This window comes from Octopus bimaculoides, chromosome 7, assembly GCF_046866305.1.
Source record: "Octopus bimaculoides isolate indiv1 chromosome 7, ASM4686630v1, whole genome shotgun sequence".
Classification (NCBI taxonomy): domain Eukaryota; kingdom Metazoa; phylum Mollusca; class Cephalopoda; order Octopoda; family Octopodidae; genus Octopus; species Octopus bimaculoides.
In genome coordinates this window covers 98,924,996-98,939,767 of record NC_142934.1, presented here as the reverse complement: position 1 = coordinate 98,939,767, position 14,772 = coordinate 98,924,996, and the positions used below count along the sequence as shown (strand labels likewise).

General features: G+C 35.7%; 1 protein-coding gene across 4 annotated transcripts in view; it reads left to right on the top strand.

Moving 5' to 3' along the window:
* The window catches only part of LOC106880209 (myelin regulatory factor-like protein), a 135,504-nt gene that overhangs the window by 75,744 nt on the left and 44,988 nt on the right, over window positions 1-14,772 (top strand). The window contains exon 1 of one of the 4 annotated variants that reach the window (XM_089355754.1): window positions 11,506-11,670. The exons of the other annotated variants lie outside the window; for them this stretch is intronic. Within the exon in view, the coding sequence (XP_089211880.1) occupies window positions 11,639-11,670 (32 nt within the window). The 5' untranslated portion in view covers window positions 11,506-11,638. Of the gene's footprint in view, window positions 1-11,505; window positions 11,671-14,772 lie in introns of those variants that run through there. 4 annotated transcript variants of the gene reach the window in all.

The following is a 14,772-nucleotide window of genomic DNA, read 5'->3' as shown; positions in this document are numbered from 1 at the left end:
ACTGGAACTGTAAAAATCTGTAAAACTTTCCAGAAGTTTATCATTTAAAAATATATGAGCATGTCTAGATATGTAGCTATATGCATGAGAATATATACATAAAACAAAACATACAAATCTGCACACATACATACATACATACATACATACATACGTACATACATACATACAAACAAACAAAAATACCCTGTTGTTGATGTTGAAAATCCAATGAAGGAACCTTGGATCTAGGTTAGAAACCGGTTCTTTTTCTATTGGCAAGAAATTTCGAAATAAACTGAATAATGACATACATACATACATACATACATACATACATACATACATACATACCCAGTTGATGTTATTAAAATTCCAAAGAAGGAGCCTTAAATCTAGGTTAGATAGTGGCTCTTTCTCTATGTGTAAGAAATCTTGAAATACAACTGAATAATGGTATACATACACACATACATATTCACATACAAGCACATCATGATACACTTAAACAGACACAACCTTTAGACACAAACTATTACAATGCTACATACTTGGCAGAAGCAGCAACAAAAATACAATATACGCCTACACAATGGTACTTATATTTTTTAACTTACATATGTACATAGATAAAGACAAAAAGACGTGTACATATATATATATATATATATATATATATATATATATATATATATATATATATATATATATATATATATATATAAATTATGTAAACACAATTTTAGTAGAAGAAACGGGTCGATTTACGACTATATACGAGGATCGGTTGAAAAAGTTCATCGGATGACCAAAATGCTCTCATGGAATGTGACCAAATAGGATTTATTTTTCAACATAGTTCCCCTTGCGGTCCACACACTTCTTCAATCGGTATTGCAGTACTTGAATCCCATTGGTGAAAAATCTTTTATCCTGTTGGTCAAAAAATTCAACAGGAGATATGACATCATCATCACTAAAATAAAACTGATTAATGACATATATACATACACGCCTACATACACAAGATAATTGGTTTTTCCCCACACAAATGGAAGTATACAGAAAAGAAAACTTGAAGATGTGGTTTATGTTTAAATATTTACAATTACTTTCACAGTTTTCATGATTTTCAAAACTAGCTAAATATAGAGAGTTCTGGAAGTTGTATTGTATTTGGATTAAATTTTCAATGGGTGTTTATCACAGATTGTTCGGGAGGCAGTTCTTCATATTTGATTGTTGATGCTATCTATCAGAGTAAGCTGACTGACTGAGTTTCGCTTGGTTGCTTTTCGTTTCTTTGTTTAGTCTGGAGACGTTTGCGTAGTCTCCTGTAATAACTGGACCACCTTGATTGGTTAGTACCCATGTATTTGGCAAATGTTTTTAGGGAATTCAATGAGTTCACTTCTGTTTTTTCATGCTGACGTCAAATGGCCAGGTAACTGCTCTATTCAATGCAAACTGTTGGTCAGTGCACACATTTTTGTTTTGTTTTTATATATATATGTGTTTTTACTATCTCTCTCTCTCTCTCTACCTCTCGTTGCTCACTTTTATTCTACTTCCTCCCCTCCTTTTCCCTCTGCTACTCTTTCTCTTCACACAGCCTTGGTCACGTGTGTCCGGCTGCTATTTCTTTTCGTTCTTGGAATCACCAAGCTCGCACGTACTTCTTTGCCCCTCCTGTACGTGCTTCACAGCGTTCAAGACATACACACTTCACGTCTGGCTGTACAGCCTTTTTGTTTGTTTATTTCACCGTTTCGTTTTCCTGTCGTGTTTTCCGTCCGCCACTACCCTCCACGAAAACAATTTAATTTGTGTTCGTGGGAAGAACCATTTTAACGATGCGTACTGCCTTAATTCTTCGAAACGCCGGTGTTTTAATGGTGGCAACTGATGAAGGGGATGTTTCTATGTGGCCTGCTTGTTTGTTGCACCTTGTTTACCATTTTGTCCTTGTTCTTTTGCCACGTTATGTACCCAGTTATGTATCTATATGTACATGTAAATGAACGTATATACATACATGTACATATATATGCATATACTCATTTATTGTTATATATATATATATATATCTAAATATATATATACATATATATTATATATATATATATATATATATATATATATATATATATATATATATATATATATATATATATATATATATATATATATATATATACAATATTATTATACACACACACACACACATATGTATATATATATAGCAAAATAGAAGATTGGGTGAAATTCTTAGTATTATTTAGTGAGCATTGTACATGTTTCATTTGCTAAAAGGAGTTACAAAATTGCACATGTAGGAAATGCATGTAAGATATTGTCTATTAGAAATTCTTCAGACAGAGAATCAAACAAAGCCGAAATATGCTAATGACCTTCACGAGGACACTGCTTGGATTATAGCCTAATCTCGTAATAAATATATATATATATATATATATATATATATATATATATATATATATATATATACAAACATATATATTTATAATACACATATTCATATACATGCCTTCACATATTATTCTCTGTGTGTGCGTGTGTCTGTGTGTGTCTGTGTGTTGTAGGAGGCCATATACGACTTATTACTGTTTATTATGCAAATTCAACATTATTATTCCTTGTATTACAAAAGTTTTTTGCTGAATTCTTCTGTTGTGAAAGAGTGATGCCGGGGTTTGCTGTTAAGACCTGGTTGGTGGTTGTTTACTTACTTAATCCGCTCTCGTCACTGAGGGCGATCAACTACTTGAGACATGACCTCAGTCATTTAGAAAAACAATAGGGTACTCTCTTACGCTCTTGCTACACATGAGAGAAAGGAGAGGTTGGGATGAGTGGGGAGGTGTACGAAAAAGAAAAGAAAGGGTGAAAGTGAGAAACTCTGTGTGTGTACGTGTGCGTATACGTGTGTGTGTGCGTGCGTAAGTGAAAGAGAGAGAGAGAGAGATTAATGGAAAGTGAATTAAAGGTGATGAAAGAGATGGTAGGAGGTGAAAAACTGTTGTGAAACGAACAATGGTCACACCACCATCCCTTCTTCACTATCAGGAACTCCACCACCACCAACACAGTCTTCATCATCATCATCACCATCATAATCATGATCATCATCATCCTCATCACCATCATAATCATGATCATCCTCATCATTATCATCACCATTATAATCATAATCGTCATCATTATCATTTTCGTCCTCCGCCTCTTCATCACCATCATCATCAGCAGCTACAACAGCATTGTTACCACAATCTTAACACCACCACCACCAGAAAGAACTGCAGTGACAAGCAACGTGGTCGCTGGAAATGTTTGAACTAGCAACTAAATCTCCCTCACTTTGTACTCTACCGCATTACAAACTGAATGACACTCTATCATAGGTAAGCAGTGACGGAAAGAAATACGGCGTAGCCATGGTTAGTATGAGGGAATTGGTTTAATGAAATAAATCTCACGATATAACAGAAATCTACTTTACCGAAAACCCGGTAAAGTATGATGATCAGTGGCAAAGTCCACCGACAGACATTAGGACATAGAACATTGGAGAATCAAAAAAAGGTAGACAATATTCCATATAAGTGCCGATCTGACTGTGGTAAAGAAGATTGCTTTGAAGCCACGTGGTTTCAGGTTCAATCTCATTGCGGAACATCTTGAGTATTATCATCTACTATAGATCCGGTTCAACCAATGCCCTGTGAGTGAATTTGGCAGACGAGAATTGTGTGGAAGCCCGACGTGTATGTCGGATACACACACGCACACATACGCACACATACACACACACACACACACACACATACACACACACACACACACACACACACATATACATATACATATACATATATATATATATATATATATATATATATATATATATATATATATATATATATATATATATATATATATACAGGATGCGATGCAATATATACAGGCGATTCCGAAGTCGTCTGGAGGCCGTGGCTGAAGCCAATGGTGATTTTGCTGAATAAATTTACTCTTTAATACTTCGAGATATTTTTACGTAATTATGGTAAATATGTCAGCTAAAATGAGTGTTATTTTCATTTTTGAGTAATTTAGACGACAGTTCCTCATGATTGTAAGCCCGACGCCTTACTAGGCCATGCGTCTTACTAATAATTCAATTAGCAAGCAATTTCAGGATCTATGTGAGCTAAGATATGATTGGGCAACTGTGTTGTTCTATCAGCTGACTACGTCCATAATAGCAAAGTCATTGTTATTAGCGTTGTTCTCTCTTCTTTTGTTTATTGTTTCTTTTCCGTTGTAATATCAAGTTACTTCACCTTGTAACTATTAAGTTACGACAGCCAAGTTCCGTGTTCTAAGATATATTTGAGTTCAGCAGCACTTAATTTATAAAATTTGTAAATGAGAAATTAGATAAATCAGACTGAAAAATATTGGTATAGTTTTAATGTATTATATATATCAACACACACACACACACACACACACACACACACACACACACACACACACACACACACACACACACACACACACACACACACACACACACACATATAGGCGCAGGTGTGGCTGTGTGGTAAGAAGTTTGCTTCCCAACCACATGATTCCAGGTTCAGTTCCACTGCGTGGCACTTTGGGCAAGTGTCTTCTACTATAGCCTCGGCTCAAGTAGAGAAAAGATTGAGCCAGTGAGATGGTGGTGAGGTCACCAGCATTTTGGAACACTGTCATATTCTCTGATGAATCCAGATTTGCTGTATTTGCGGACAGTGGTCGAGTGCTGGTCAGAATCGTTGATAATTTAGCAACGCTGTCATAAATTTCTAAAATGAAATTGATACTTAGATTTAGTGAAAAGAAATTTCATAACTTAAATGTCAATAATCCCGTCGTTCTTTTGTATCGTTACTGGTTTTTGATAATTTTTCTTTAAAAATTCATGAAAATACACGACAAAATTGATAAAGAACAATATAAATTCATTGATGTAGTCGGAATATTTAATGTGAAATATGTTTTTAGTGAATACTAGTTATAGCATCAATATTTTGTTGGAAATTAGTGTTTTAGCCTTTAATTACCTCGCTCAGCTCCCTTAATGCTCATTGTGTTGTTTATATCGAACACGTGAATGACCACGTAAAATCTCAGTATATTAATATTGACCACTTCATCGAGCACTGCTGTAGAATAAGTTCAGCTTGTTTCATTGGTTATTACCGGCTCATCAGGAGTGTTTAATTCGTTCGATCTATAGAGAAGGAGATAGAGGAGAAAGGGGAGATTCTGTAGGTGAGTAGAGTAGTTTGCGTCTACTTATGGAAAATACAATGAAAAACACTGTTTTTGCCTATTTCCAAATCAGTCCGTTCATTGATGTCTCGGTTTAATTAACTATAGTTCGTACTGAGGCGATGTAATTTAAGAATTCAACGAAACTAAAGCTTCTTCATTCCGATCTGTTGAATTCAGTGTTCGATAGGTTCGTAAGAAGAGTCGTTCTGATGAGGAAGAAGAGCTAAGCGCAATGAGGAGAGAAGGGGAGAAGGGTAGGCAAATAAGTTGGAAGTGCCTGAATGGAGGTAGCTTAACGTCTATTCCGTGGAATGAAGACCATTATAGTAGCAACAGAAAATGCAGGGGCGGGGGAACAGTATGATTGTGGATCAGAAGGTGAAGCATGATGGCAAGTAACTTTATGCCAGTCAGCCCAGTGACTTTTCCTTGAATGCAGCCAATGATGTTTGTATTTTCAGCAGCAGCGGCTTTCCTGGTTTTTCATCGTCAGACTTACTTGTGCGAGTAAGAGACGCTGTGGTGCGGCTGTTTTGGTGCCGCCTATTGGCGCCGCTGATTCGATGCTGACTTGACATCATATATTTTGATGTTTCTCTCGTTCTCCTCTACTCTCTCTTTCTCATTGTTTCACTCTGTCCTCCGCTCTCTCTCTCTCTCTCTCTCTCTCTCTCTCTCTCTCTGTGTTTATGTGTGTAAGTATCTAGTTATATTTGTATGTAAACATAATGTCTCTCCCTCACTCTCTCTATCTGTATATGTATATTTCTGCGTGCGCGTGCATGTGTGGTGTTTGTTTCCTCTGTCAAAACGTACTCTCGCCAAAATAAGTTCAATGTCCAGCCAGCTATGCCAGATCGTCTGCATCCAAACAGCCACACCTAATTGCCTCCTTCCGTACTAATGCTTTGTGGGAAGTCAGTAATCGTTGAAGGCTGAAGAGACGGGTCAATTTTGGGGATGCAGTCACAGCTATGTTAAGGATAGTTTAGAGCCCCATAGGGCTCTAAATGTGTGTTGCTCATGTTTAAAAGTAACGTGTGGGGACGTTTTCCTGATATAAGTTGTGCTACAAAGACATTTGAAAAATATCAAACATACTTTACATCAACGTACATTAATTATTGATTTTGAATGTTGGCATAAGGCCAGCATGTTTGCAAGGAGGGAGCGAATCTATTATATCGACCCCAGTGCTTCATTGCTACTTATTTTATCGACCCCGAAAGGACGAAAGGCAAAGTCGACCTTGGTGGAATTTGATCTCAGAACGTAAAGACGGGCGAAATACCGTTAAGTATTTTGTCCAGTGGGCTGGTGATTCTACCAGCTCGGCATCTTAATATGCATTAAATATTAGTTTCAAATTTTGGAACAGGGCCAGCAATTTCTGAGTGGGGTTAAGTCGACCCCAGTGTTCAACAGGTACTTATTTTATCGACTCCTAATGGATGAAAGCCAAAGTCAACCCCGGCGGCATTTGAACACAAAACGTAAAATCGGAAGAACTGCCGCTAAACATTTTTTTCTGGCACCTTAACGGTTCTGCCAGCTCGGGGATATAATAAAAGACTCTTGCCGAAGATGCTGCGCAGTGGCGCTGAACCCAAAACCACGAAGTTGTAAAGTGAGCTTTTTTAAACCGCTGAGCCTTGCCTACGCCTATAGAAGTTTTTTGAAAATATCATAGGCAGGGTATAAACCAATGATTTAGACCTAAAAGTGGGAAAATTTAAGAAAATTTTATTTGACTCCAACAAATAAAGAAAAACTGTTGTACTTCGACTTAACTAGAAAAATTGTTTACTGAGACTTACAGAAAACGAAAATGGCTTACAAAGTATATAGAGGTTTACAGACTTAGATTTACAGAAATCTATAGAAGGCAAAATTAAGGCAAAATAAGAAAAGGGAAAACCAGAAATTATGTAGATGGATAACAAGGAATGGACAGACTTAAAGTGTTGTAAATGTGTAAGGACAGCACGGTAAGACCAAGATGGCGATCCACGGTATTCGAGAGCAGACGATCCTCATAATAACAGGGGCGGGGTAGGGGAGGAGGAGGAGGAGGAGGAGGAGGAGGAGGAGAGGTAAAATGAGTGAAGGAGGAAAAAGGGATCTATTTTAAAACGGGGGCCACATTTTTCATTAATGTTTTACGAAGTGTTTTTGGTACCGAAAGGCTTTCAAACTTCGTATACTTATCTATTTTGTGTTATAGAACAGAAAAATATTTTTGTATTCGAATTTATTTCATGTAAAAAATTGTCTTATTTCGATAATTTCAACCAATCACTGACAAGTATTCAGTTGTTTACATTTACTCCTTTGGCTGATTAAGCGATGTAAAGCGTATTTAATCTCCATACCTTCGTTTTATTTGCTTTTTTCATTTTAAATTTGCTTTAACCCTAACCCTAACCCTAACCCTAGGGTTAGGGTTAGGGTTAGGGTTAGGGTTAGGGTTAATTGTTTCAGAATCGTTTGTTTATGTAGTCGGCACTTAATGTATATCGGCTGAATGGACGTCAGTGATTGGTTGAAATTACAGAAATACGACAACTTTAACATGGAATAACTTATGGATTTCTTTTTTTTTAAAGAAGACTAAGAGAAAAAGATGTTTTATATGACACATTCTACCAGTGTTCCAAGTTTCAAAGTGTTTCGTTAATGAAAAATGTGGCCCCCGTTTTAAAAAAGATCCGGAAAAAGAAAGGAAAGGGATTGTATATCTATACTAATGTGGCCTTCATTTTTCAGATTGTAAGGTTATGGTTTAATGGAATTTAGATGTTAGCTTCAGAAGATCGAGAGACATTCGTTAACATGCAACTGGAGATGACTTCACACATGACGTGTTTGTGCGTGTATGTATGTGTTTATGTATGTCTGTATATATGTGTTTATCTATGCACGTATGTATATGTGCATGTGTGTTGAAATGTATCCGCTTGCCTGTATGTATACGTGTGTATGCCTGTGTATGTATGTCTACTTGTGGTACATTATCTTTCTTGTCGAGGCTATATATGTACAGCTATGCATTTATATATAGATAGATAGATATATATACATATATATATATATATATAGAGAGAGAGAGAGGGGAGGGAGAGAGATATAGATATATATGCATACATACATATGAGAGATAGAGAGAAAGAAGAAAGGGAGAGAGAGAAAGAAGAGAGGGAGAGAGAGAAAACATGTGTGTGTACCTGTAAATTTGCATGTGAGAGTAGAAGAGAAAATATGCCTGTGTATTTATATATACACACACACACACACATATATATATATTTATATATTTATGTATGTATGTATGTATGTATGTATGTATGTGTGTGTGTTTGTATGTATGTATGTATGTATGTGTGCTTGTATGTATGTATGTATGTATGTATGTATGTATATATGTGTGTGTGTTTGTATGTATATATGTATGTATGTATTATGTATTATGTATGCATGTGTGTGTGTATGTGTGTGTGTTTGTATTATGTATGTATGTATGTATGTATGTATGTATGTGTGTGTGTTTGTATGTATATATGTATGTATGTATTATGCATGTATGTATGTATGTGTGTTTGTATGTATATATGTATTATGTATGCATGTATGTATGTATGCGCGCGCATATGCGTCAAGCTACGTTAAACGTCGCTCACAAACGGTACCAACTCGCATCTGGCACCTCATGATACCAATCAATCTTTGATGGTGCCACTATCGTTGTTGCTGTTCTTGCTGTTGTTGTTGGTGCTGTTACTCATGTTGTAGGTACTGCTGTCGCTGTAGTTGTTGTAATTCTTGTTGTTGTTGTTGTTGGTGGTGGTGGTGGTGGTGGTGGTGGTGGTGGTGGTGGTGGTGGTGGTGGTGGTGGTGGTGGTGTTGTTACTGCTGTTGCTGAAGTTGTCGTTGGTGTTGATGTTGAAGCTGAAGTAAGTTCTAGATGTGATGTTTGATTTTGTTGACAGTGATGGCCACAGCAGACGGGACAGTAGCGGGTGTTGGCGCTGGTGTTGGTGCTGGTGTTGGTGTTGGTGTTGGTGTTGGTGGAGATGGTGGTGTTGGAAGTGGTTTGGCGCTGGTGATATCGGTGGAATCGCAAGTGGGTGGAGGTGATGGTGGTGGTGGTGGTGGTGGTGGTGGTGGTGGTGACGGCGGCGGCGGCGGCGGCGGTGATGGCAGTAGCGGTGGTGGTCGTCGTGGTGGTCGTCGTGGTAGTGGTGGTGGTCGTGGTGGTGGTAGTGGTGGTGGTGGTGGTGGTGGCGGCAGCGGCGGCGGAGGTGGCGGCGGTAGCGGAGGCAGTGGTGGTGGTCGTCGTCGTCGTCGTCGTTGTTGCGGTGGTGGTGGTGGTGGTCACGTTGGTGGTGGTGGTGGTAGTGATATTGGTGTAACTAGACATGGTTTGGAGATGGTGGTGGTGTTGGTGTTGTTTAGCCCAAGGTCAAACCTGATCGAAATGATCTAAACGACTACCTTGTCGTTTAAGGATTAAATAGAACCGTAAAGTATAAATTGAGGGAGATTTGGCTGCTATGCTAATGTTGTTCACAAAAGCTTTGGTGATGTTGATGATAGTGGTATGAGTGTTCATGTTGTCTATTGTTACTATCGTTGTCGTTGTTGTTAGTGGGGGGGGCGGTGGTGCCGAAACAAGTGCTATTTTCTGTAGGGATAAGAAAGAAGAAAACAAAACAAGGGTACATGGAAGAAGAAGAAGAAGAAGAAGAAGAAGAAGAAGAAGAAGAAGAAGAAGAAGAAGAAGAAGAAGAAGAAGAAGAAATAGTCAAACTAGCTCGTACTAGCTGTATCTCTATTATTATTATTATTATTATTATTATTATTATTATTATTATTATTATTATTATTATTTGTTATTATATTTCAACTAAAGGTTTACAACAGTAACGGGTGAGGTAGGAGACGGTAAGAGAAAGGGAAATACTGGTTGAATAGGTGGCGTGGTGTCGTTAGAGGTGGTGGTGGTGGTGGTGGTGGTGGTGGTGCATGCACTTGTTAATTGTAGTTATAATAGTAGTAGTAGTAGTAGTAGTAGTAGAATCGGACCCTCCCACCACCACCACCCTCTATGTATTATCATAGTTGATAGTTGAGGTGACCTATAATTGCATTACTATCATCCACTCTTAAGTCACCAACTAAAGCCAAAATCTGCTTCAAACTACAATCTTGATGTACTTGTGAATATATATATACATACATACATATCTATACATACATACACACATATACATACATACGTACATACATACATACACACATATATATACATACATACATACACATACATACACATACATACATACATACACACACATATATACATATCTATACATACATATATATATATATCTTATATACATACGTATATAACCAACTAAAGCCAAAATCTGCTTCAAACTACAATCTTGATGTACTTGTAAATATATATACATATCTATACATACATACACACATATACATACATACGTACATACATATACATACATACATACATACACATATATGTACATACATACATATCTATATATACATACATATATATATATATATCTTATATACATATATACATACATATATAACCAACTAAAGCCAAAATCTGCTTCAAACTACAATCTTGATGTACTTGTGAATATATATACATACATACATACATACACACATATTTATACATGCATACATACATATATATAACATACGCATAGACACGCATATACATAATTATATATATACATACGCACATATATGTTTGTATGTATGTATGTTATGTGCATGCGTGTATATACTTGTGCATTTGTGGTTAAGTATATACGTGCATGTATATGAAGTGACCGCGTGTAAGTGAAAAATAAAATAAAAAAAACAAGACAAAGATTTTCACTTCAGTTAAAGAGTAAACTTACTCAAGACACTCAACCACCCGACCACACTTATTGCGACACCCAAGCATATTTAAACTGTACATTAGTGTACATACGTCAAGCCGGGTACGCTATAAGGACTACTTAAGCTGTTAGCGATATACAAGTCGTACGGATAAAACAAACTCGTGCTGGCACACGCAACGATAGTACGTGTTGCGTCAAAGACAAGTATAGAAAAGAAAAGCAAAATGCTAGTTGAAAACGGGCGGTGTGCAATAGAGCCAAGCACTGAATCTGGGTGATAGTGTATCGGCATCTACAGCAGAGACTGTTGGCTGAGATAACCACTACAGAAACAAGAAGGGTTAAGCTGGACATTATTTAATCAGGCGGTCACTTTTCCTTATAATTATTATATGGATATCAGGAAGCAGTTTGGAAGATTTAGGTAAGTACAGTTTTGGAACGTACACACAAATGAACACAAAATCACAAACACACACGATCTCACACACACGCATGCACACACGCACACACACGTGCGAGGTGTTTATATATGTATATACACACACACCACACACATATACATACATACGTAGATACGTAGAACGCATACATAAAATGAGATCTACTGTAACTGGTTGTTTGCTGTTCATGCACTGTATCATAACTTCGCGTCTCTATGTATATATATATATATATATATATACATATATGTGTGTGTGTGTGTGTAATATACATGCATATACACATATGTGTGTGCGTGCGTGTGTGTGCCCGTGTGTGTGCGCGCACGTGTTTGTGTATGTATGTATGTATAAATGTTTGTATTTATATAGAGTTATATATGAAAAAGAAAAACAGTCAAGCATTTATTGGCGGTTCCCTTAATACATTTAAGCATTTGAGTACCCATTCTTGAGAAAGACAACTAAGTTGAGACTCCGCAGTTACATTCAGCCCTTTCTGTTTTTTTTTTTTTTTTTTGCTTTTTTTTGTTTGTTTTGTTTTTGCAAACAACACATACATACATATTTTCATTTATGACACCTAAATTTCGTATTCCCACCACAAAAGACTGAAAAGTGAACTCAGAGAGCTACAGAGTGAAGCATCAGTCTTTAAAAAGTGCATGAACTATACTATTGTATATTGAGTACTTCTTTCTGTCTTTGTCAAACGCCTATGCGCCGACATATGTGTATATTATATTATATTATATTATATATATATGTGTGTGTGCGTGTGTGTGTGTATAATATATATATATATATATATACTATGATTGATTACTATGATTGACCGTTGACTGAACACTATTCAATTTTTTTCTCCGTGTTTTTCTCCTTGTCTCCGTATTCTTTCTGTTGAAGAGCGTAGCTCGAAACGTCAAAGACTTTCCGTATTCCCGAGCGTCATACTAATACATCCTTTTGTTATTTACACCACCTGTCCTCGTCTGTTGTTGTTTTTTCGTACATTCTCCCATATATATATATATATATATATATATATATATATATATATATATATATATATATATATATATATATATATATGTTGTTGTACTTGGGGATGGTCATATTGCCAGTTTAGCCAATAAAAACACGCGCACTATATATTTGGTGTTAATTTGGTTCAGCTTTATATTACATTAATCTTAATCTTATTTCGGCCAGAGTTCTTTCGTCACACATATATATATATATATATATATATATATATATATATATATATATATATATATATATATATGTATATATATGTGTGTGTGTGTGTGTGTGTGTGTGTGTGTGTGTGTGTGTGTGTGTGTGTGTGTGTGTGTGTGTGAGAGAGTAAAAATAAATACAAAAAAAGGGGTTTTGTATGATTGTGTATAGAGGAATATATTATTTTGTTTAAAAGAGTTCCAACTCTGTCTGTTTTTTTTTGTTTTATTTATATTCCTGCAAAACCAATGTGGGATATAGAATATGGAATATACAATATATAATATAAAATAAAAATGGATGGTACAATGAAATAAAGTATTGAATGTCTTTTGAATATATGGAATATGTCTTATTGAATAGATGAAATATTGAGTGTTCAATATAAAGGATTAAATATATAAAGGCGAATACGTATTTTCTTTACCTTGTGGTATTTCATCATGGCCGGTATGACAGACTATACATACATATGTGTTTATATATATATATATATATATATACACACACACACATATATCTATATATACACACATATATAAACTTATATCTATATGCATATATAGATAATATATTTATGCACGCATGCGTACAAGCATACATGTATGCATACATACATGCATACATACATACATATAAACAGTATTTATTAACCCAGTATCTGAGCTGAATTATTAGCTACAGGATTGCAATCTGGATTACGTTTCAATGGATTCGATCAGCGATCGTCAGCAGGCATCATATTCCTGGATATCTATTATTTTGTCAGATAAATTCATTCGGTTTTTTCTACATGACATTCTATAGCTATACGGATAAGCAAAATTTGTAAAGGAAGTATAGAGGTACATAAAGAAAAAACAAAATATTACGATAAGTTTTTTTTTTATGTATATGTGTGTTTCAATTGAAATAATATTGGAAATGTTATAAAGAAAAAAAGTTTAAAAACGAACGAATTTATCTGATAACCTAATGCAGAGTAAAGGGCCGTATTTGAACAAGGAGTCTTCATTTTAAAACTATTTGTAGTTATGCTGTTTTCCACTAACTGTAAGAGAATTCTTGTGTAAGAGAATTCCTACAATTACTTCAGAAATAAATATTCTTAGTTCGAATACAGTCATATACATATCAGAGAATAAGACACCTGATGATGCTCGGATATCAAACCGATCGAAATGTAGTGTAGATTTAAATATTAAGAGTTTTTTTTATTATTTATAAAGCTGAGGTTAATAGTTCGAAAAAAAATTTATATATATGTAGAATTAGATACAGATTTACAGTCATACATATACATACATACATACATACATGTATTACATACATATATACACCTCTTTCTTTAACTATTTGTTCATTCTGACCATGCATTGAGGATATGACATCAAAATGAAATCAAAAATTCAAATCAAGAGACGATTTGCACATATGCATTAGTGAGTGTGTATGTGTGTATGTGTGTATGTGTTTATACGTATATCTATCTTTCTTTTTCTCTCCTTCTCTCTCCATATGCGTGCATGTGTGTGTGTGTGTGTTTATATAATAGCCGATACAAATGTTGTTTAGTTGGTTGATTTCTCCAATCACGCTTTATATCGCAGAGAGAGAGAGAGGGGTAGAGAGAGGGTTAAAAGAGTATAAGATAGATACAGAGAGATAGGTGCAAGGTAAGTGCACACACTGGGCTTGATGGCAGACAATGAGTAAAGGAAATATACCCATACACAGTTTGAGAAAGAATCGTAGAAAGCGAAGAAGGAGGAAAAAGATAGGAAGAGGAGGAAATGACACAGTAGTTGGTTGTATCTGAAAAACATTCTGCAATAGTCAAT